This window comes from Macrobrachium nipponense, chromosome 7 (genome assembly GCF_015104395.2).
Source record: "Macrobrachium nipponense isolate FS-2020 chromosome 7, ASM1510439v2, whole genome shotgun sequence".
NCBI lineage: Eukaryota > Metazoa > Arthropoda > Malacostraca > Decapoda > Palaemonidae > Macrobrachium > Macrobrachium nipponense.
In genome coordinates, this window is record NC_061109.1 from 53,438,622 (window position 1) to 53,463,774 (window position 25,153).

Sequence of the window (25,153 nt, forward strand, 5' to 3'; positions counted from 1 at the left end):
AAATGGAAGGTATATTAAGTGCCACTGAACAGTATTTGGGTACGTATTTACCAGTTTAAGCCTGAAAACTTAAAGTCTTTTCAATTCCATTCTTGTTGTTCCCAAGATTTACTGTAACTATGATCAGGATTTGGAAGTCTTAGGCCCTTTTAATGTATTTACTGCATAATTTCCATTGTGCAATTCCATATTTTTGCTGTGGTGTAATAAATAGTGTCTTTGCCAGTAAAACCTACATACATAAGTGGTTAGAGTCAGGTACTAGAGTATATCTTGTATATTTTTCATCCTAGTCGGACTTTACAACTTTGTTACAATGTAAAAGTGTCATAGTACTAAATACTATAAAAGGAAAATTCTTAAGCGGTTATAGCCAGACTTTGGGTGAATCAATAAAATTTCAATCACCATTCAATCATAAAAAGGAAATGAAGAACTCATAGTATGTATATGTACTGTATCTATTTAGTATATACTTGTCATAGAGGTTTTAAATGGAAACAGAGATCCTGTGTTGAACAACTTTGTGAAGGGAACTATAGAAATGACATATGTCTTAGAACCACAAGCTATCCTCGGTGAAGGTTATATCTAGCATAAGAAAAATTGTGTGATTATATGTCACTGAAATCTCGAAATGAAGTTTGCATCTTTACTGTCATTGAGGGGATTTGAAATGTTATGGTCAATAATGGTTGAAAACAATTTGCAATGCTTTCCATTATCCTCTTGCTTCATTAAGTCTTCATGCATACATTTGTTTTTATTGTAATAATTATTCTTTATGTTAAAGTATTGTAGGTTCCTTGAGATTTAGTATATATTGTACAGTAATATAATTTAGTAAAGAGTAACTCTTCAGGTATTCAGGTTGCATGTTATAGGTACTACAGTACTACATTTTTCTTCAGGTCAGGTTTCAACACAGCGTACTGCCTTGGAGGCTCGCAGGTACCGTGACCAAATCAAGGAAGGAGTAGATGCCTTTATTGAACAGATGGTAGTGAGACGGGAATTGGCTGACAACTTTTGTTATTATCAAAAGAATTATGACAATCTTGATGGAGCTTTTCCATGGGCAAGGAACACTCTTGAGTATCATAGGTTTGTAAAAAGGAATGATCTTATTACTATTACTATTGTCCACAAAATATTTTTCTTCAAATAATTAGAACTATTGTTCACAAAAGTTTTGGGTTCAAACAATTAGAGTTTTCTGAAATTTATGGACCTTAAAAAAATATTGTTCTTCAGCCCCAAATGAAATTATAAGTCAAGTAAATCAGCCACTGCATATAGTTTATTTCTACACAAAATGCTGTTTAGCATTAGTACTTTTTAAACTTATAAGTATCTTTACTCCCTACTTTCCATGTTCTTTTATTGTTAAATGATAGGAGAAGGTAAAGGAGGAATTAATGTGACCATTTTAATCTATAATGAATGTTAATGTGACAGTTGAGGGTGTAAGAAGGGGAGCAAAAATGCAAAAAATGAAAAGGCATTCAGGACTTATGTTGAGAATTGCTCTGCTGAGTTTGCAAGAGTGATGCTCTATTAGACATACAACTGTGCGATTGAGTGATAGATAAGGGTTAGATATACTTGTCTTTAAGGGATTGTAGAAAATGATTGAATAGATAGAATAAGTGTTTTTATGCCTAAATGCAAAGTTATAAGGATAGCAAGAATCATAATGGAAGATGTCTTGAGAATACCTGGAAAATATATGAAAATGTGTTGATTTAGAAAATGTAGTGATGTATAGAAGACTTCGTAAGGGAAGAGCACTAGATGGAAGTAAACTATAAGGTTGAGTATCTGATGTTTGTTTATATTTGAGTATGAACCTTGTGATATAGTATTCCTGGGACCATAAAGGTCCATAACTCTTTGAGGACGGTCAGTGCTAACACTTATCAAAAATTATTCTTTAACGTGGAAGTGTAATTTCAGTTTTTCTGTGAAGATCTTCATCTCATACATTTCAGTCCAATTATTTTAAGACCTTGTCAAATGAATGAAAAAGAAAAATGATGTAATCCTTTTGCTGCATTTACTTCTAAACCTTCTGGTGGCAAATAGATTGTGTTAGGTGTGCTGCCTTGCCTTTGAATTGTAGTGTATATATGGGATGTCAGAGAAGGGTGAGCAGTACTATGCCACATTAACTACTACGCTTGGTGTGACAGGCTCCAAGATTTGCATTGTAGTTGCTGTGAAATATTGGTTTGTATGTTGAGCATTGAGCAACATGTTTTTTGCTGTCAGATTATAAAATAGCAGATACTATAAATAGGTTCCAGATAGTAGGTGTCATGGATATTGATGTACATAGTGTTCTTTTTTTATATAATCATAGGTTAGACAAGAGGCGCTACATATATTCAAGAGAGCTATTCCATGAAGGTAGAACTCATGATGAACTATGGAATGCTGGACAAGTAAGTGTGATATTTTCCATAATGTATTGCAAAATGAAAAATGTTGACTCCGCACAAGAAATTCAGAAATTAAGCATGTGCATGTGTAAAGACAAAACATTACCTTGCATGGTACTCCTCCTGTCTAATGCAACATAAGGACATGCACAGAGAATCCGTTATCCAAAACTCAAAAAGCAAAGCCTCCAAACTCGTAAAGTTTTACAAGTACAGGGGGTCCTCGAGTTACGACGTTGATCCGTTCTTAAGATGCGTCGTAACACGATTTTCAGCGTAAGTCGGAACATTAAAAAATACCACATGATTTAATGTAAATACCTATCAATAACAACGAGAGAACAATTCCTTACCTTTATTAATTTGATTGGCTTGCACACTGGAGAGGAAGCTGCGGTGCTGGAGAGACTGGGGGAGGTTAGTGAAGAGTGAAGAGAAAAAGAACCTCCTGAATCACCATAAGGCTGACTCGGATACGCCGTTGATTTTGGTCTTCCAACCAAAGCACCAATAACCTTTCCATTTCAATTATTAGACCACTACGCTGCTTAGTTATCACTGTCGCTTTCATAGGAGCAGATCCTTTCACATGTTCAACGATGCGCTCTTTATCTTTGATAATGGTAGCAACGGTCGAACGGCTAAGGCCAAGCGAGCAGCCAATGTTTGTTGGCGTTTCTCCCTTCTCAGATCGCTTTATAATGTCCACTTTAATTTCCATGGTGATGGCCTTTCTTTTGCGATTCGATGCCTACCATCAGAAGAGTCCGCCTTGCGCTTGGGAGCCATAACAAAGAGCAAAAAGTTACAAAAACGATACAACACGAGGGAGAGAGAGGCAGTGTAAACAACCAAAATGGCGTATGGGCGAGGAATGAGCGTAGCGAAGCGACGCCGTCCTCTCCCCCACAAAGCGTATTCTTCCGCCGTGCGCCTGGAACTAGTTCGCGTTTGTTTACGTTGCTTACGACGCTAAACCGCGTAAGACGGAACGACGCAAAATATTATTTTTTATATTTTTATGGGGGCGCGTTCGTAACCACGAAACATCGTAAGTCGAGACCGGCGTAACCCGAGGACTTACTGTATATATTGACATGATGTGTCACCCATGGAAAACTCCACAAGGCACTGGAAATGCTCCTAGCTGATGAGAAGCTGATCTCTTTTCCCATAGATATTTATGTATTACCATTTTCTTACTCCAGGTTTGATGAAGTTAACTTACATTAACAAAAGCAGTGTTACCATCGTCTCTTTCCATCTACTGAGTATTTGGGCTCAGTTTTTAACATTTTTATGGATTTATATTTTTACATATGCTAGGGACCCTCAGGATAATGCCACATTCCAGATAGGGTAAAATTGATGAATGAAGGACTGTGTGTTTTATTAGGAGTCTTATGGTTGCTGTTTTAGACTAGTATCAGTAATATTGTAAAAGTTTTACTTTTACTTTTTTAATGTGTTATGGTAATTCCATTTTGTCTAAGGTTGAAATATGTAAGATCTTACTTCAATATTACTTTAGCTTAGAAATACGTAATCTGTTATGGAAATTCCATAGTGTCTATCTATATATAAGATGATATTTTAGTATTACTGTAGCATAGTAAAACTTATGTGATGAAAAAGTGTGGTTCTTATTCATATTATATTATATAATTATTTTTTCAAACTAGTGTTATTATTATGGAATGTTAGTAGAAAATTTCATGTTTGAATGTTTAAAATTTTAGATTGAACTCATGAAGCATGGCAAGATGCATGGTTATGTGCGTATCTACTGGGCAAAGAAGATTCTTGAGTGGTCAGCCAGTCCTGAAGAGGGTTTAGCCACTGCAATATATTTAAATGACAAATACAGCTTAGATGGGCGTGATCCAAATGGCTATACAGGTAAGTGGCTGTGATCTTTATTGTAAATTGTTTTATTATTCCTCCATATTCATAGTCTGTAGGAACTATTTTATTTATTTGAGATTACAGTTTTTAGACACAAGGGCAAACATACCTTAGAGAAGCATAGATTATTATATTTACTTTGAAATGACTGATTTAGATAAATTTTTTTTTTGTATGCTTTGTGTGCTACCATGCATTTTCTAATGGAAGACAAGGTAGCTAGATTAGAGTGTCAGTTTCTATTTTTAGAGAAAACCCTATATTGTAAGGAAGCCTAATTTTTCAATAATGTAGAAAATATGAAGATAGAGTGAAGGTTGACAAGTAACAGTTCAACAATCATCATCATCATCCTTTTACATTTTTGTATGCCTGTCTGTCAACCATCCATTTATTTATCTGACTGGCCCCACAGAGCTGAAAAATGACCAAAACTCAGTTTTTTTTTCTAGGCTTTCTTGAAATAGTATTGCAGCATATTAAAATTAATTTTTATTTTGTTCTTTTGTTAAGAACTATAACATAATGATTTCAAAACTGTAACCACTGCACTGACTAAAATATACTGAATCAGTTGAGCTAGTACCCCACAGATTGAAATAAAGCTAACCAAATGTGTTGAGCCCTGACTCACAACAGCCAACAACAGAATGCTGTAGTAGAGCATGTTTACTTTAAATATTGAGTAAGAAGCAAATTATTCCCTTCCTGTCATCCAGTGAACATTTTAGTAAAAGGGATGTCCCAAGTGTCATCAAGATTTGACTTTCCTGTACAATGTGAAATTTTTTCAGTTTCTAAATTATAATGCCTCCTGCAATTTTTACAATATAGCATTTATTTTGTTTTTATTTCATACCTGAAAAATATTGTCCCTTACACTGACAGAAATACTCTACCATACCAAACTGCATCCTGGCATCCTCTGAGGTGCAGTTGCACCTGAATCAGAATTGACTGCTCTCATTTTGTCACAATCTGGAGTTTGTGATAAACTAGAAGTCCAATCTCCTACCCAAACAATAGATGAAATACATGGTCATATTGATGGACTTGGTAGTGGTGAGAGTTCATCTCTTGGATCAGCTGATGTTCTGACTTTGGGAGGTATAAGGGCAGTTCCTTTCTTGACGGGAACAAACAGCGATTATCTGTGATCTTTGGAGAAATGTGCCGCATGGTGTACTAACCACATTTGTTCTCTGCAGTGATGCCTAATGTAGCATGGCCAAAACGATCTTTCATAACTTTGGATGATTGGAATGCTGGGGGAGAGTAAAATGGCCTTTGCTGATGTACAATCCTGTTCAAGTGCAGGATTGTCATCATTTTATCATTTTCCTTTTTCCGTCTAGCCATACTTTCATTTCAGCGCTGAATGATCTTATAGGTCCCAGCGCTTGGGCTATGCCCTAAATTCCATAATCCATCCATCCTAATGTAGCAGTTGTCATCCTCCAACTCTTCTTGTTCCATGAAATAGAGAAGTAGTTGTTCCTGTTCTTGGATACATCAGAGACAGGTTGGAGCCCATGTCTAATTGGCTCATGCAATCTCCATATACAAAACGGTTTCTATTCATAAAGGAACTAATTGCAAATTCTCAAGGTACATTATTTTCCCAAAGTATACAAACAATCACACTTTTAACAATACATAGCTACCCTGTTGCTGAAGGAAAATATGATGTTTACCAAATTCCCCTCACTCACCTTCAGGTACATCTGAGAAAACCTATCATGAAAGTTTAGATGTTCTTGAGTCATCAAAATCAGCTTGTTAAAAGAAAAAAAACTCATACAACATTGTATTAATGCAGTATTTTGTTTGGCATCAGCAGAACAAACATTTATATTTATTGATAATACCAGGATCGTGGTAAATACTAGTGGGAGCAATGTCAAATGCAATTTAATACAAAGTGGTCTTAAAATTTGTCAGATGTTATTTTTGATGAAATGAAAAGAGACATCTAGCAAGTAAGATTTATTTAAATTTTTCATGAAGCTATTAAAATTACAAATTTATATCAGTCATCAAACTTGTTGTATGTTTCATTTTTTTTTATATAAAAAAGTATGTTAATGGTTTTAGGTATCTAAATTTCTCTCATGAAAGAACAGCAGAATTACATTAAATACTAGTGGTCACATATATGCAAAAGTATGACTATGGAAAACAAAATGGCTCTTCAGACCTCTGAAGATGCTCCTGTCTTGGCTAGGAGGTTGAATGCCTCCAGTCAAGAGTTAAGGAAATTTATCCAACTACTGTATTCTTACACATTGTTGCTCTGTTAATTGAGTTTATTAAACCCAACCCCATCAGTTTACTCATCTAACCCTGTGGTCAGCAGCTCTCCCAATCAAAAAAGAAAGAAGAAACCTCATTTGGGCAGGTATTTTTGTGGGCAGCGCCTCTGGTGGTAATAGTTAAGTCATTTCATGTGCATAAATCTTATAACTAGACCTTCTTAAGAATGCTTTCATGTGAATAGATGTCTTCAAAGTAAAGACAATGAAGGTTCCTGATATAGAGAAGGAAATCCTTCTGGTTATAACCCCAAATTAAAAGCGCCTCGGTGGCATGGTTGGTATGGCGTTGGCGTACCACCTCGGTGGTCGCGGGTTCGATTCTCAGCTATTCCATTGAGGAGTGAGAGATGTGTATTTCTGGTGATACAAGTTCACTCTCGACGTGGTTCGGAAGTCACGTAAAGCCGTTGGTCCCGTTGCTGAATAACCACTGGTTCCATGCAACGTAAAAGCACCATACAAACAAACAAACTAACAAAACCCCAAATTAAAGAAGGGTGTTGACTGCCTTACACACATCAGTCACTTAGTGATCCAATTCTTAGAATAAGGACGAGTTTGTGTTGCTGTACATTGAGAAATCATGTAGTCAGTTATACTGGCTTTCAGAGGGACAGTGTTTACCAAGCTCCATGTTTTATATTCACAACAATAGAAACACTGTACTGTGAACACACAATAGATGACTCACGTACATGTCTGGGTGGAGCAGACACATGCGTGCGATGGAGAAGTATCTCGAACTCTTCATGCAGAACGAGAATTCCTCGGACTCGAACCCCAAACAGCCTCAACGGGTGGGGGAAGGTGAACACCCAAGCTCCACCACTTTTGCATTTACAACTTTCTATATTTTCACAGGCGCCTTAAGATCCTAACAACGATGAATAGGCACCCAGAAGAATCGGATAAATCATCAACATGCGCACTTATGTGCGAGGTTGCAACATGCTTGTGTCCCAAAGAAGAGGACGACGCAGCCACAGCAGATTGCACAGGGGACAAAACAATAACACTCTCAGGCACACGAATGTGCCTCTCTTCACTCGTTGACGAAGAAATAGCAAAGTCATAACCTTACAACGCTCGATTCGCTGACGCGGCGGAGATGGGGATGATGGAGGGGAGGAAGGCAGCACTCCTTCCTTACACACCCTCTGGGCAGGGGACAGGGGAGGCGATGCAACACATTTGCTCCAAAACAGAGTCCAGCGCCTCAGCGGCGTGGTTGGTATGGTATTAGCGTCCCACCTCGGTGGTCGCAGGTTCGATTCTCGGCCATTCCATTGAGGAGTGAGAGATGTGTATTTCTGGTGATAAAAGTTCACTCTCGACGTGGTTTGGAAGTCACGTAAAGCCGTTGGTCCCATTGCTGAATTATCACTGGTTCCATCCAACGTAAAAGCACCATACAAACAAACAAACAAACAAAACAGAGTCCAATTTCTTAAGAACCGCCTGACATAAAGCCTCGGACGTATCCGCAAGAGAGGATGCAGACAACACATATGGGAGAGGATACATCCTGGATGGCAGCGATGACATCACGGGAGCAAATGATGACAACACAGAGGAGCGAGGCAGCGCAGCAGCCCCAACCGACGACGCTGATGCAGTAGGAAGAGATGATACTGAGGAAACTGGGAGTGACGTCACTGATGGAACTGCGAGTGACATCACCAACGGTGCTGAGAGAGACATCACGGCCTCCCCTGATGTGAGCTAGCAGCAGGCCTCACTGGCGGAGCGATACGATGATACTTGGGAAGCGCACTACAAAATGGCCAACTGTGAGCACCAATGTAGACAAGGCCAGGAGGAGAAGGTAGAGCTGGGGAGGCCTGAGGGGGAAGGTGAGCATCATTGAAATGCGTCAGCAAACCCTCCAAGGAGGGTGAACCCCGTAGCCCAAGCGAACGCCCAGAGTGACGCCATTTTGGACGCCTCCGAACTTGAAACAGAAGAAATTGATGAAATAGCCTCCTCCCTCCCAGGAAGCAATTAATCCCCAAGGAAGAGGGGACGACATTACACATTAAATCAGCCTGAAGGCCTCCCAATACTTCCAACGACGAAAAGATGGAAGAAAAGGAAGGATACACTGGCAGATAAACTCTAGCATCATGGATTGTGACTGTGCAAGAAGACGAAGCATCTGGGCGAGGCGATGAAAACCCTTCCCACAAAGGAAGAGTCAAAACTCTACAATGCTCCCTCTTACTATAAAATAATGTCCACTGTGATTTAGGCCACGCATGACATTCCTGGCAGGGATTCGTTATAGTGCAAACATTAGCACAACACCTACTGCATGTGGAGAAGCCAGGAAACGAGAGCACGGGAAACCTTGAGTTCCTGGGCACATACATTGGTGAGATCGAGGCGACACAGAGGAAGCCATAATAACACAAGCTCATACACAGCCAAGCAAAATAGTGAAAATGGGCAAACAACCAGGTAAATGGCCGAGAGTAAGCAACCGCGACTCTCACCCAGGCGTTTAAAAAAGACTAAACACGATAGTGTGGGTGCGCATAATTTGATCAGTTTTCATCTGATATACGCACCTATTAGTGGCAAGACTTCAGGTGTGATGACTCATGCTATCAACAGTGAGATATGTTCTTTGGCTTGCTACATACAATGCTTGTTTCAAAAGAGACAGGTGTGGTGTGCTGCTCGCTGTGCAAGGAGGGATGAATGTCTCATGCACATATCAAACACTTTAATTATATTGGTGAGTCATTGAGCATGGATCATGCAGCACTACTCCAGGTATAGACAAAATAAGTGCACTATGCTACTATTGTACATGCTAGACAGAGAGGATTCCTTATGTAATCAGAAGTGACAGTGCATACACAGATGAAGCTCAAGCATCTGTTTGGTGCTTTATGCAAGTGGAGCACATGAAACGCAGAGATTGTCATACACACACTACAGCCACCATGCTAAAGTATATACCGTATATACTCGTATATCATGCGACTTTTGAAGCCCTGATTTAGGAGCTGATTTTAAGGGGGTCGCATCTTACATGAGATATAAAATTCGAGTATGTAATAATCATATATTAATATCGTATGATAAAATACAAACATAATGGGTACGCATCTTTTCCATGGATCTTTTAAAAAGTTGTGTTTTACTTCACTGCATCCAATAATATTATATGTATTTTCATATTAATATTTGTTTGTATTTGCTGTGTTGAACTCAAATCAGAGTGACTTTCTTGCTTCTAGTTAGCGCAAATGAATCTCAAGATCAAGATACTCTATTTATATGTGAGATAAGGTTATTTTACATTATACAGTGTTTTCAAGTGGAAATATCACTTAAAAACGTATCGTTTGTGAACAAAATTTAGTTATTTTTTTTGTTAGTAGATGGCGCTGAAGGCAAGTTTATTGTGTAAATAAAAACCAACAGATTCTGTTCGATATTTTCATTTTATCTCATCAGAATACTACGAACTTTACGTACGGTATATGTGTGATTCACTCACTTATAAAGAAGTAGGCTGTCCCCAGGTTACAACGGGGGTTCCGTTCTTTAGACTCGTCGTAAGCCGGAACATCGTCAAAAATCCTAAGAAAACCTTACTTTTAATGCTTTGGGTGCATTGAAAACTATGTAAACTGCATTCTTATGGCATTTTTCATAAAAAATCTTCAAATATTGATTATTTTGCATTTTTGGTGTCATATTTCATCTGCCAGATGAGCGTTGTAGGCGTCGTAACCCTGGAACATGCGTCGTAACCCTGGAACATGCGTTGTAACCCTGGAATTAATGTCTGACGAATATAATTGAAAAGCGTTGTAACCTCAGAACGTCGTAAGCCGAGACTGTCGTAACCCGGGGACTGCCTGTACCTACTTTAGGAGAATGTCATTGTAGGTAACAGTGCACAGAGGTTATTCAAAGAAAATAGGTCTACATTATTTACAAAGTCTAAGATGGCAGTAACAATGCATCTTCAGCATTCCTAGCCTGTAAAAGTCCATATTAGAGACTTGTTTTCTTGGAGTACCTAACTTTGCATCCCAGGAATGGTTTGCATAATGTCTTTGAGTTACATGCCCCGTTTTGCAACCCATTTTCTTCACTGAGATGTAATGGATGCCAAGTTCCCATGACTGTCCAGCACTTATTCATTGAATGCCCAAATTGGATTCAGCAGAGGCACATTTTTATTTTCGGGATCCAACAATGTCAGGGATTCTTGCTGAAGGCAGGGATTTCTCACTTAACAAAATTATCATGTTCCTAAGTAAAATCGTTTTTTTTAATAAAGCCTAGTTTTTTCTCTCAGGTTAATTCATGGGAACCAGCCTGAGAAGAGCCTTTTTACGGATCAGAGATCTGGTTAAACCAATCTTTTATCCTATCCTATCCTTTAAGGATGTTGGCTTTTCATTGCCATTAATCATGATCCTCATCCCTCTTGTCTCTGGCACACATTGAAGATGTGCGACAGCTGTCTTTATGCCTTATGACTGGTGGGTGCCTTGCATTTGGAAATTTAAGCCCAACTTCATTATGGAAGCTTCCAATATATACAATATATCATTGTGATAAAATTTTGTCACACAATGCTTGGCTTCAACCATACCTATCAAGAGGTGATTAGACTTCTGCTCTCACAGTTTTTTTAATCTTGATGCTCCTGTCTTTTTTGTTCTTGCCTCCCAAATTCAGGCTATTTATTATTGTTGGGTGGTTATTGGGTTTGTAATGGTTAATCACTGATTTTACCGGATAAATCACATTTTCATGCAAACCAAATACTGTAATCATGACTTTTCATACATTCAACTTCCCTGTCAGATATATACTTAGCTATAGACTCCGTCGTCCCCGACAGAAATTCAAATTTCGCAGCACACGCTGCAGGTAGGTCAGGTGATCTACCGGCCTGCCGCTGGGTGGCAGGAATAGGAACCATTACCGTTCTAGAACCAGATTTTTTCTGTCGCTGTATTGTAAACATACGTTTGCTGTACCTACCGATTTGATTTTCGTGTTTCATCGCCATCGATCTTCTGGGCTGTCTTTTGCAGGGAAGTACTAGGTCTTTGGCTCGGCATACGCTTTTATTAACTTTTATTAACTTTTTAATGAATTTGGCTTCGAAAATTTTGAAGAATATATGGCGTGTAACTACCGAAATGGTCGGTAGACACTCACATAGTTTGCAAGAAAGGGAAATATTAATATTTATTCATTAATACGTGTAATAAGTGTTAGAATTGATTGAGGAAATATACTGACTTTCTACTTTAGGGAGTCAGAAAAGAATATAACTAGATACGCTTCCTTTAGAAGTTTTATTGGCTACTCGTACTAACGAGCAGTTAGAGTATTAACAGTACTAGTAGTGTTGCATCCTCATCACCTTCTTATTTCACAGAAACTTCAAATTCATAATTGCAATTTGAAGACAAGGGATGTAGCTCAAAATGCAAGCTATTAAAAGGTAAGAAGTGATTACAGTGTTCCCCATTGCAGTGGAGGGTGCGTCTGATCGGCTCTGTCTCGCTCCCAGGTCTAGACCTCTTCCAAACTCACAAGCCCAGAGGAGAAGGAATGTCGAAAGCCGCACGGAGGTTTCAGAGAATCCCCACCGGTCAGGCGTCCACTCGGCAGATTCTGTAGAACGTCCCAGACTACCAAGTTCGCCATTGGAAAGGCGTCCTAAAATAGTGGAGGGTGCGTCCGATCGGCTGTCTCGCTCTCAGGCCTAGACCTCTTCCAAGCTCACAAGCCTAGAGGAGAAGGAATGTCAAAAGCCGCACAGAGGTTTCAGAGAATCCCCACCGGTCGGGCGTCCCCTCGGCAGGTTCTGTAGTAGCGTCCCAGACTGACAAGGATAGCCGTTGGAAAGGCATCCTAAAACAGTGTTTTTCGTCATCCGATTCTTCATCAAAAGGAAAAAAGGGTGTAGTTCTGACAAGCTATCGAGACCTTCTAAAAGAAAATCTCCAGCTTGGGATTCTAGCCCGGAAAGTTTTCCGGAGGACTATCCACCTGAGAAGAAGAAGAAAGAGATTTATTCATCAAATCCTCCTTCCCCTAGATCGGATACGGAGAAAGAAGATGCCACTACGAAGATCCTAAGAGAAATGCAACAACAGATATCTTCGTTAATGGGAGTTTTGAAGAAGGATCCTCCCCAGGAGGAAGGATCACTTCCTTCCCGTTCCAGCTTTTAAGAAATTCCCGTCCGATAGAAGTCTTTGACAGCTCGGACGAGGCGCCTACCAGGCGCAAAACGCCGACAAGGCGAGAGGATTCTAAAGAAAGACCTGAAACTCCTACTAGGCGGAAAGCGCCTGAAACGAGGTGCAAAGCGCCTGAAGCGCCTGAAACGAGGCGCAAAGCGCCTGAAGCGCCTGAAACGAGGCGCAAAGCGCTTGAAGCGCCTGAAACGAGGCTCAAAGCGCCTGAAACGAGGCGCAAAGCGCCTGAAGCGCCTGAAATGAGGCGCAAAGCGCCTGAAGCACCAGGAGCCAGGCTCCAGGCGCTATGAACCAGGATCTTCATCGGAAATGGAGTTAGAGGCGGACCGAGAGGCTCCTCTTTGGGAATTTTCGCAGGATCATTTTTCACCTGACAGGGTCTCTAGATGTTGCACAGGCGGCCGTAGCCCTTGTCAGGATATGCCTGATTCTGCGAAAGGTGAAAGACATTCGAGGCCTTCTCCTGATAGGGACGGGAGTTGTCGCACAGGCGGCCGTCGCCCTTATCAGGATAGTCTTAATGCAAGTAAAGGCAAGAGCAAGATCGGCCTTCTCCTGGCGGGGACTCAAGATGTCGCACAGGCGGCCGTAGCCCTTGTCAGGTTAAAGTCGGTACTGCTAAAAGCCCTTCACCTTACGAAAGGAGGTGCTCTCCTCCAGTTGCTCATTTTTCTCCCAACTGATGGACAGGAAATGGAAGATAGATCGGAATTGGAAGCCAATAAGGGGGCAGGTCTCTCAGTTTATAAGACCTTAACCACCTTTTTTATTGAGAGAATTAGTTCATTACTAGTAAGAGGATATTAAAATCATCCTCCTTCTAAAAAATAATGCAACCAACCATTTACAGAAAGAGTGGCAATCGTTTGGAAATTGAACAAGATTCGTACGAGCTCTCATTCATTGATTAGAGGCTCTTCCAGATAATAGAGGCTTAGAATACGGCCTTATCTCCAAGAGAATAAAAGCTTGAGAGATTCTCTTCGATCCTCGGTTGTCATTTGCGATCTCTTTCGACTAATACTAATTCGGGTTTATTGACGAAAAGAATGAAGACAGTAAGATTTCCTTTCTCTCTCTGCATCGGTGAGGAAAGAATGTAGTAAGAAGATTTGGTGTATACGACTACTGAATGACAAGTCATATACGCATACCATAGTTGCCTTTGTGGTTCGCTACGGAATTATCTATATCCTTACAGGAATTTCCTAGTAAGGACTTCGGTTAAAAGGTTTGTTACGACAATACCTACTCAGCTTCGGTATTTAACAAAGGTTGTTTGGCTTAAATATGCATTATTGAGAGCTTCCTTAGGCTCGAGAATAATTTTATTATATTCCTTCATTGAATGGAGTAACTGGCAACTCAGGAAGAATGCAGCTAGGCAGCGAACGAGACGGCTGTCATTTGTAAGCCAATACAGTACCATCCAGTTCTCGGTCATGAGCAGTTGGTTACATCTCTCTCTCCTACGGGATCGAATGGTTAACCGTATCTTCCCCCTACAATCATGGACTTAGCCTCGATTTGAGGGGATTTATAGGCAAACATGAATAACATGGTATTCGTTTTGCTAAGGAGTTTTCAATAAAAAGATCCCTTGTAACCTTGCGGTAATGTTTACCGCAATGTAACAGGATTATAGGAATGAGACAACAATATGAATTTAATGCAGTAGAGCTATATATATTATTTGATGCTCTCATGCTTACGGAAGCAAAATAATGGACTTGCTAATTTTTCGATATAGCGAGTTATTAATCGAAGGGTTCAGTAACCTCTCTGACAGCAGGCTCAGTAACGGCACGGTTCTTTCCTGATTTTGTTATTCGTCTAACTGGAGGGGTGTTCGATCCCAAGGAGGGACGAAATGATTTTTTCAAATCAATTTGACTAATTCCACAGCTCTCTCATATCTCAAGGAGCATCGAGAATCTCTTTGTTCGCCCATGTTCGCGTTAACAAGAGAGAACCTGTTTGGAACACAGACACGGAACATAACGATCCTTAAGAGGTTTGCTGCACGATGTTGCACGTCCGTGAGAACCTTCTCGATCGACGATATAACTATTGACTTATGTCTAATCTTAGTTGGAAAGAGAGTTGTGGAAACCTGCGAGATGTCTTCTTCATAGATCTCTTCGCTAGGTGGAAGACAAACAGGCTTCCTCTAGACTGCTTCCTTATTCTCGAACCAAGAGAGGTAGCAATATACGCCATTTTTAGTTTAAATGGGGAATAAACTTTAGTCTTTTTCCCCTAGATATATAAATTCTTAACAGATATTAAGATAAATGGGTGTCAAAGGAAGAGAGGATGATACCTTATGCCTCATTTTGGCCTTAGAGAGGTTGGATTCACAGAAGTCACGTTCCTCTCACAGCATGTTTTGGAAGGCTTTTCCAAGAGAGTCTGGAGATTCTATCAGCATCTATTATAATTGGACCTTAACAACCTCTACACTCTAAGTCTGTCTGCGTGCAGACTGACCAGAAGTGGACATGAATGAGAGGATTTTTCAAGGTAAATGACAATAGTCATGGCCAAGACATAGAATTGCTGCAGATCGTGCTAGATGGAATGAGGAAACTGTCCTCTTCCGATACCTCTGTGAACCACATAGCGGTTTTTTCTTCCCTTTCAGAGGGAAGAATCACCTTTGTATATATCTGCTATCAAAGAATGCAGTAAAAGGCTATACTCTGTCTATACAAGGGGAATTAGAGATAGCAGAGGATTAAGATCTTCGGGATCTTATACGATACCTCAATACGACAAGAGTAGGATATCATGTACTTCGAATGGGATCTTTTGTGGCCTCAGATTCCGTGTTCCGACAAGATGGAACTGCTCCTCATCAAACTGCTTTGAGAAATTTTATGAGGGAATTCTTTGTTTCTCTTGGCCATAAACGACCAAGAAGACAAGTGAATTTTTTGTGCATTGGAATCTCGCATCAGATTCAATGTTGACTCGGCAATGGGTTCTTGCCAGCATAGTATGTCTGGCAAAAGAACTAAAACCCTCTATTCCTGACTCAACGCTTTCAGATTGAAGTTTCGTTGCCCAGGCAGGGTACTTACGTTTTCACCTACAGAAGAAGAGATGGTTTAAACGTTTGCCTACAAAGTCTTTGGGATGCGATGAGGGCTCAAAATGCTTCCCAGAAGGTATTCAGAGGGATACAATAAAGAGCTAGAAATCAGGAGTCCTCCCAATTTCAGCTCGGAGTCTCCTTCGACTTCCAAGCTCCTTCCCTTCCTTCGGAACAAGGATAGGGAGGGATTCTGCAACGAGGAACTTCATCAACAAGTAAGAAGAGATCTCGTTAGCAACGGAAGGATTCAAGAAGGATCCTCCTCGGAGGAAGACTCTTATCTCTCGTACTGTTAGATGTCCTATCGTCTAATGGATGTAGTTTACTACAATCACCTCCCCTTGCCGGAGAGGCCAAAACCTCTAAGTGGAAGAATTTCTTCCACCCTTCTCCAATCTCCTGATAAACTATTGTGGAGGTTCAGGACTTTCGGACAATGTAGCGCCAACCAGGCGCCAAATGCCAAAACTGGCGTAAAAAACGCCAGAGGCAGACAGTTTCAAGGAACACTGTCATTGTCTGATGAAGAGAAAGAGGGGGCCTCCAACCTAGCGCAGATGCGCTAGAGGCGAACAAATCAGACAGATAAGAGTGTCCGATGTGGACATCGCCAAACATCCTCGAGACTCTACTAAGCTCGAAGCTCCAGCAAGTGGAGAGGAGTCAGTCAGGTGTCAGGCGCCAAATAGTGCCAGTCTGGAGCCAGGCGCGAAGCTACTTACAGGCGCGAGGCGCCAGGCAAGCGCCAGACGCCAGCCAGGCTTTAGGCTTCATCCAGAAGAGATCCATTTCAAAGAAAGCCCTGGTCTTCCTTGAAACAAGTGTAATCGCTAAAGCACTTCATGAGTAACTTGATGATTTCTTCAAACAGCTGAGAATTAAAAGCGCATGAAGTGCGAGCTTTTATGAATTCTTGTTCTTTCCATAACAATATGTCATGAGGACATATTAGCTGTCACTTATGGGAGATGCAACTATGTGTTGACTTCCCATTACATGAAGGAGGTCAAGTTGACCTACGAGAGATCCTTCTCTCTTGGTTATACGTGTCTACGGATACGTTGCTGGGATAGGGAGCCGACACTGATCCTTAACTAGTGAGTTAAATTTATTTAACGTGGTGTTTTTTCTTTGGGTTGTTTGAAAGGAGTTTGGGGATAACTCTTTTTTAAGCACTAACCCTCGTGTTAGGATCAGGTGATCGGGACCGGTGTTGTGCTCCTTAATTATGCCACTAGGCATAGGTGTAAGTGGATAAGACCCCATTGACAAAAGACCATTAGATTCTGTCGAATAAGTGGATAAGACCCCATTGACAGATCTACAAGAACTCTTAGCCATAGGTCACATCCTCGCTGAGGCTCTTGAGATGAAGCAGACTCCTAGCAATAACTAGGAAGTCAACCCTTCATCTAAACACATAGGAACCAAGGTTTTATTTATCTATTACCTACAACGTATGTTGTTTACCTGTCTAATCAGTAATTAGCTGTCTCTTACCCTACGCCAAAGGTGCCAATCAGCTAAGTATATATCTGACAGGGAAGTTGAATGTATGAAAATGATATTGTTATTGTACAATAAAGTTTCATACATACTTACCTGGCAGATATATACGATTAAATGGCCCACCCAGCCTCCCCTCAGGAGACAGGTGGAAGAAAAAATCTGGTTCTAGAACGGTAATGGTTCCTATTCCTGCCACCCAGCGGCAGGCCGGTAGATCACCTGACCTACCTGCAGCGTGTGCCGCGAAATTTGAATTTCTGTCGGGGACGACGGAGTCTATAGCTAAGTATATATCTGCCAGGTAAGTATGTATGAAACTTTATTGTACAATAACAATATCATTTTTACCCTTCTCACCTTCCCATACTTTACATGGAACATGAGGCTTTGAGGGATGACAGACCTTGATCTGGGCATGCATAATGGGGTCTTCTTTCAGGAGTTAGCAAGCTGTTGCAGCTAAGAGTGTCTATGCATGGAGCAAGGCTATGGTTAATGGGTTTGTATAAAAAAAGTATTTTATTTTATGGTAAAAGTTTTATTTAGTTGTTCTTGTCTAACTGAGGAAATTGTAGCAATTGTAAAAGGAGAGAAGTTAGACAAAAGTACATATAAAAACTCAATAAAGATAAAAGCATGGTGGTCTGTTCAGGAAGGTAAAATTAACGTAGCAGAGTAACATAGTCATACAAATGAAAGCAGCTAAGGATTAGTAAAATGTCTGATATATGAGAAATATTGAAGTGCACAACAAATTGAGGATTCCTGTTAGATACCACTGTTAAAAACTCCCCAGAATAGGTCATCAGATATCACAGTGGAAACTTGAAGGTAACAAAAGACACAATAAGATAAAAGCTGAAACTGCACTGATAGCACATCACCTTGTATGAAAGCATATGAGGAGTAAAGAGATAATTCGAGAGTTGAAGATGGCTCCCTGCACGGAATAGTGGGTCTTGCCTGTCATTTACCAATGCTTTGCTATTTTCAGCATCTCTTGAGTTCATAGTTTATCTTCCCATAAACTGGTCACAGTGCAAAAGTAAAAATAAAGGAATTTTGTGTTTAGTGCAAATTCACTAAAATTTTGTAACAAAAACTGCTTAGTTTTATGGGTAAATTGTGTTCAGATAAATTGCATTATAAATTATTAATGAAGGTATTTCTGTTGGCAGGTATTATGTGGTGTATATGTGGTGTTCATGATCGTCAGTTTCCAGAACGACCAATATATGGCAAAGTTCGCTACGTTGGTTATGAGGGGTACAGAAAACGATTCAATGTTGATCTCTATGTTTCAAGATATGGGGCAAGGAAGCACAGATATAATCCTCCTTATTGAAGATATAATCCTCTTTATTGAAGATGAGAAAACTTTCATTTCATATTTCACAGAAAATTTTGAGTCAAGACACTTGATTAAGCACATATGTGCAGAGGACAATTTCTTCTGTTCTTTGGGAAATTCTCATCCGTCCTTCCTTTCAGATGTTTGATGGAATCTCAGCATTTGATATTCTTATCGATTCATGTGTATACTTACCATAAGTACATCATCTGACATCATCTCATTCAATTTAAAAAGGATTTTGACGTAAGGAAAAATCTATTTCTGGGCGATTGGCTCGTGTCGCCAGCGAAATATCCTTTAATCTATTATTTCTAGGGTAAATGTACTCACATACCAGAGAATAAATAAAATAAAGAAAAAGGTCAGTATGACTGACTCGCTCACCCTCTAGGAGGGTGTCGGTATGAACACTAGGCGAGTGAGACCACTACCACGAGCCAAATGCCAATAGAAATCTCCCACTACAAAACCCTCCAAGAGGGAGCCGTCCCACAGAGGGAGCAGCTCGTACTACTACTACACCATCCCATGCTTGCGACTGCTGCGCCTCTAGTGGCCATCCTGAAGTTAGCAGACAATCTTGAGCGAAGGGATGGGTAGGGGGGGTATTCGCTGGCGACACGAGCCAATCGCCAGAAATAGATTTTTCCTTACGTCAAAATCCTTTTTCTGGCTCAGCTCGTGTCGCTTGCGCGAAATCGTACCAGAGAAACAGCTCAAGGTTGTAAACAAAATAAATAAAAATATAATAAAACAAAATAGGTCTCAAATAAAAGATAGAAAAATAAAGAATGAATATAATTGCTAGAAAGATACAAGTACACAGTAAAACAAAATCAGAAATATGCTTAAATTACCCTTAAATCTAATTATGTTAATAATATAAGGTAATTTACATATATACAAATAGGTACAATGATTACCTATGACAATAAATCTGTGTAACAACATGTATCAAAATTAGAAATAGCAATTAGTATAAATTTACATAAATATTTGATCAATGATAAAATAATATATCTAGGAATGTATATGACTTAATATACAAAACCCGTAACCATTGCATTATGATGTATCCCCTAGCATAAAAATAAGGGGATAACATCTATGAGATCAGTATGGTAATCAGATGTGAGTGTCCCTAACCAGACCAAAAGGGGCACTATACAATCATAAAGCAGCTAAGACACAAGGTAAATGTTAATGAACAAGGCAGGAATAGACGAACTGTTGGGTGAGGCAGGTAGAAAGGAGGACTGAATCTTCTACTATAATCTAGCTAGAGTCAGGGGAAACAATGTTACCCGCTGCTACTGCTGGGAATTTCAGAGCTTCCAAGGACTTAAGGTAGTGACGTTTGAACACTGTCGGCGATTTCCATCCGGTATACTTCTTTAAATCAGCAAAATTCATATGCTGGAAGTAATTAATTGAGGTGGCTACTGCCCTGACATCATGTGCTTTTGGAAAGGAGTCAGGATTGGCTTGTTTGATAAAGTACAGGATTTGTTGCCTGATGCCTTTAGTGGATAAAGTACCACCTTTTTCCCTCCTAAAGAGGGGCCCCGATGAGGAAGAGGAGGTCCTGGATAGAAAGGCTCGTAAGGTTGAAACCGGACAAAGGGAAACATCTTGTGGAAGAGGTAGTACCTTCCAAGGTTCCCACCTCATCAAAGGATCTTCATTCTTTGCTAAAAAGCTACGTTCCGGAGAAAGTAGCACTTCCCCCGTGGGAAGGAATTGAACATGATCCGGATCTCTGGATAAAGCCGACAGTTCTGAAATTCTTGCTCCTGAAGCTAGGCTTAATAAAAACAGGGTTTTTCTTAGGAGCATCATAAACGAGCATGTGTCATTATTGGTTTCGGAAGCCAGTTTTAGAACATCGTTTAAGAACCACGAAACTGACGTAGGCCTGACAGAGGGCCTAAGTCTAGCACATGCTTTAGGAATAGACGAGAAATAGGTATCTGTCAAGTCTATGTTAAATCCAAATTGAAATATCTTTTTCAATGCTGACTTGTTTGTCGTAATCGTGCTAGCTGCTAAACCCTTTTCAAATAAAGATCTGAAAAAGGATATAGCAGAATTAACTGTCATGATTCTGATATCTGACTCTCTCAGGAAGGTTGCTAACTTTTTGACGGCAGCATCATACTGCCTCAAAGTTGAATCCCTTTTATCGGATTCCAGGAAAAGAATATTCTGAGGGTCAATATTCGCATCTCTTTTTGCCGCAAACTTCATGAAATCCATAAAGTTAGGGTTTTGAGAATCCCTGAGGAAGCGAACACAGTCTTCGTTTGTACTGACTGGGAGAGCTTGGGACTGGGGATCCGAAGGGGACGAAGACCCAGTTCCAGGATCAGGGGGTACCAATTGCTCTTCGGCCAGTCTGGGGCTACTAGAGCCACTTGACCCCTGAATGTCCTGAGTTTGTCTAAGACCTTCATAAGGAGATTCACTGGAGGGAAGACGTAAATCTTCTCCCAGTTGTTCCAGTCCAGAGCCAGGGCGTCCGTGGCGTAAGCCAGAGGGTCCAGGTTTGGGGGCTACATAACACGGTAGTTTGTGGTTCGCTTGTGATGCGAAGAGATCCACCTGTAGCCCTGGGACTCTTTGAAGGATCCATTGGAACGAACTCTCGTCTAGAGACCATTCCGACTCTAGGGTACTGATCGGGATAGGGCGTCTGCTATGACGTTTTCTTACTCCAGCTATGTGGGTGGAGGAAAGATGCCAACTGAATTTGTCTGCCAGGGAGAAGATGGCTATCATGACGTGATTTAGATGACGTGACTTGGAGCCTCCTCTGTTTATGCAATGTACTACCACTGCGCTGTCCAAGACTAGCTTTATGTGGGAGTACCTTGGTGGGCGTAATCTTTTCAGAGTCAAGAAGACTGCCATTGCCTCCAGTACGTTTATATGGAAACTGACTGAACTGGGGTTGACCAAATTCCTTGCACTTTTCTGACTTGGGAGTACCCTCCCCAGCCGCTAAAGACGCGTCTGTGTGGATGGTAATCCCTGGTGGAGGGAACTGAAGAGGGACTGACACTGACAGATTCTTTGACTTTTGCCCACGGCGCCGAAGCCGGTTCTTTAGAATCAGAGGAACTGAGGATAGCTTGTCCCTGGACCTGACATTTGCTCGAGAGCGCCAGATCCTGGTTAGATCTTTCAGTTTGGCTTTCATTAAGATGTTCGTTACTGAAGCAAACTGGAGAGAGCCGAGGATTCTTTCCTGAGCTCTCCTTGATGCTAGTTTGTGACTTAGAAATTGCTTGACTGACTTCGCTATTTCTTTCCTTTTGGTGGACGGAATCGACAGAGTGTGTGAGGATAGATTCCAATGAATGCCTAGCCACTGAAAGTTTGACTCTGGGGTGAGTCTGGACTTGGATCTGTTTATCTTGAATCCTAGATATTCTAGGAATTGGATCACTTTCAGTGTGGCCTTGTTGCATTCTTCGACTGATGGGGCCCAGATCAACCAATCGTCGAGATACGCTACTACCATAATCCCTTGAGCTCTGAGCTGTTGTACTACTACTTCCGCTAGCTTCGTGAACACCCTGGGTGCCACGTTGAGCCCGAACGGGACTACCTTGAAGGAGAACGTCTGGTCTCCTATCTTGAATCCAGATACGGACGGAATGTCTTGCAATAGGGATATGATAGTAGGCGTCTGTAAGATCGATAGAGGTGGTGACGCCCCCCCACGGGGAAGTAAGGTCGCACCTGTGAGATCGTGAGCATCTTGAACTTGTCGCAGCGGATGGCTAAGTTTTAAGCGGGACAAGTCTAAGATTACCCTTCTTTTGTTTGAGCCTTTCTTGGGACGCTGAACAAGCGACCTTGAAAATTTCAATCTCTTGACTCTGACTATAGCTCCTTTCTGAAGGAGGTCCTCTGCGTACTCCTGTCAATTCCTTGAAGGAAGTTGACGGAAAGGTCTGGCTGGAGGTGGGTTCGTCAACCAGCTCCCAACCCAGCCCTTTTGACACTATGCTCTGAGCCCACTGGCTGAAGTTCCACCGGTGGCGAAAGTGAAACAGCCTCCCTCCTACCTGAAGTTCCTCATTGGTTCTGGTAACCCCCTCTACCTCCTCTGAAGTGCTTTCCCCTATTATAGGGGGCTCCCGATCCTCTCCCACGAAAGGACCGCTTACCTCTGCCTCCCTTGTTCGAGCGGTCAAACTTCTGAGAAGCTTGACTCTCGAAGGCTGGATTGTAAGCTGGAGAGATGGCGTATGAGGTGGAGGGTTGAGGCTGAGGGGATATCACATAAATAGGCTGTGATTGACCTTAGACGTGGAGGGCTGAGCTGTCTGCACTACGGCACTGTAGGAACTTGTTGAGGGAAGCGCGGCTGCTTCTTTGGTAAGGTTGGAAACGTCTAGGCTTCCTTTGACCCTTACCTTTTGGTGTCAAGTCTTGCCTTCTCCTAGCCGTAAGACCCCAACGGTCCTTAAGGCTTTGGTTCAACCTCGTAGCCTCTGCTTGTACTTCCTTTACCATAGCCTCTGGGAAGAGATCTGCGCCCCAGATGTTAGAAGAAAGCAACCTATTTGGTTCATGCCGAATGGTTGCCTCTAGTAATACATGCTTTCTGCAATTTGTTCTAGCAGTGGCAAACTCGAACATGTCTGACTGCACCGTTTGAGTCAGGGCTTTGGTTATAAGCTTAAAAATTGGTTCTGAACCATAAGCCATGGTAGCTACCTCAGACATAGCCATCAGGTTGATTGACCTGGCTAGTCGTGTTTTCGAGTCAAACTCCGTTTGAATAAGACTATCAGGAAGCCTGGGCAGCTTTTTCACCAAACTGCTCCATAGCACAGTCAGGTTTGAGTTGCCAGCTGTAAAAGTGTTAGGCAAATCCTCCCATAATTCTCCAATTGCGGAGAAGGGAGCAACGGAGAAGTGGGTCTGCTTCTTTCAGCTGAGGCATGGGTTTCCCTTTCTGAGCTGCTGAGATGGTCGACCTCGCTATCTTGGTAAGGAAGGGAGCGGGGTACCTTCGTCCATCGTGAAAATGGTAAAGGGACTTTTGAATGGTTGGATCTTGGTATTCGAACAGTCCATGTCGTCTAGACATCTAAGCCTTCTCGTTGGGCCTGGTCCCGAGAATAGAGGACTGTCTCCTTTGGTACCCTGTCATCTCTAACCATAGCCGAAGGCGTGAGCCTAGCGTAGCCTATGAAGGGAGGCTGTAGGCCTTCCGGGAAGAACTCGAAGTCCTCTATTCTTCGAGTTCCAAACTCCGGTATGGAGATGAGACCATCTTGGAAGGGGGCGTATGATGCTACTCTCCAAGGATTGTTCATGGAGAAAGCGGGCAGCGAGTCATGCGGGGGAAGCTGAGATCCGCTAGTATTGGAGGTTGAGGGAGAGGCAAGAGGGGCTTCTCTTAGACCGGCTATAATAGTGTCCTGAGAAGTGATCCTGTCCGACAGGCGGGATATCATATGTTCCACACTCGTCTTAAGGGAGCCCACTAGGTCGCCCACCTGTTGCAACAGGCCAGCATTGGTGTCCAAAGCCGGAGCTGCTGCGGAGGTGGAGGGGAGACTCTGAATAGGCACCAAAGGTAGTGAAACTGGTGATACTGCCGGGGTGCGGGATTTCTCCTTAGGTTTACTCTTTGAGGACTTTGAGCCGGAGCTAGACCCTTTAGACCTGTCTGGGCCGGGATTACGAGCCGGAGACTTGCGCGAGGAAGAAGACGAGGACGTTTTCTTCGAAGACGATGACGTCTTAGACAAGGTCATATGTTTGGACTTGATCTTAGGTCTAACCGAAGCCTCTGGAGGAGTATATAACTCATCACCCGTAAAGCCTTGGAAGGATGGAGAGGTTGCAGGGGTAGAAGAAACAGTCACTCCCAAGGGAGACCCTTGGGTACCTGCATTACTACCTCGGCAACAGGTCGTCTATACCTACCATAGGTTCAACATTTATATCCAGGGTTGCGACATCCGTGGAGATATCCTGGTCTTGTTCTGTTAAGGAGGCCGCCAGTTTGTTGTTGGATAAAGGCAATAGAGGGGTCCGCCTCTACGGGTCGACGTACCCAGTTGCCTTGCCTCCGGGAAGAAATATTAACAGAGCTAATCGCTTCTCCAGTATGTAGGGCTGACCCTTGCGGCGTTCTTGCCAAAACCTCCGACCCAGGCCCGCAGGGTAGCCAATGCCGTATCTCTTACTGCCGGAGCCTGTAAGAGAGGGTATATTTTAGATTTAAGAATCACTTAAAACTAAAACTTAGAATATAACTTAAA

At 41.7% G+C, this 25,153-nt stretch overlaps 1 protein-coding gene across 1 annotated transcript in view; it reads left to right on the forward strand.

Annotated features, from left to right (window-relative positions):
- LOC135217275 (deoxyribodipyrimidine photo-lyase-like) overlaps positions 1-19,092 on the forward strand; it is a 282,698-nt gene extending 263,606 nt beyond the window's left edge. The window contains 4 exon segments of the mRNA XM_064253015.1: positions 912-1,104; positions 2,363-2,444; positions 4,181-4,340; positions 18,691-19,092. Coding sequence (XP_064109085.1) covers positions 912-1,104; positions 2,363-2,444; positions 4,181-4,340; positions 18,691-18,857 — 602 coding nt within the window. The 3' untranslated portion in view covers positions 18,858-19,092.
- Positions 19,093-25,153: the final 6,061 nt, after the last annotated feature.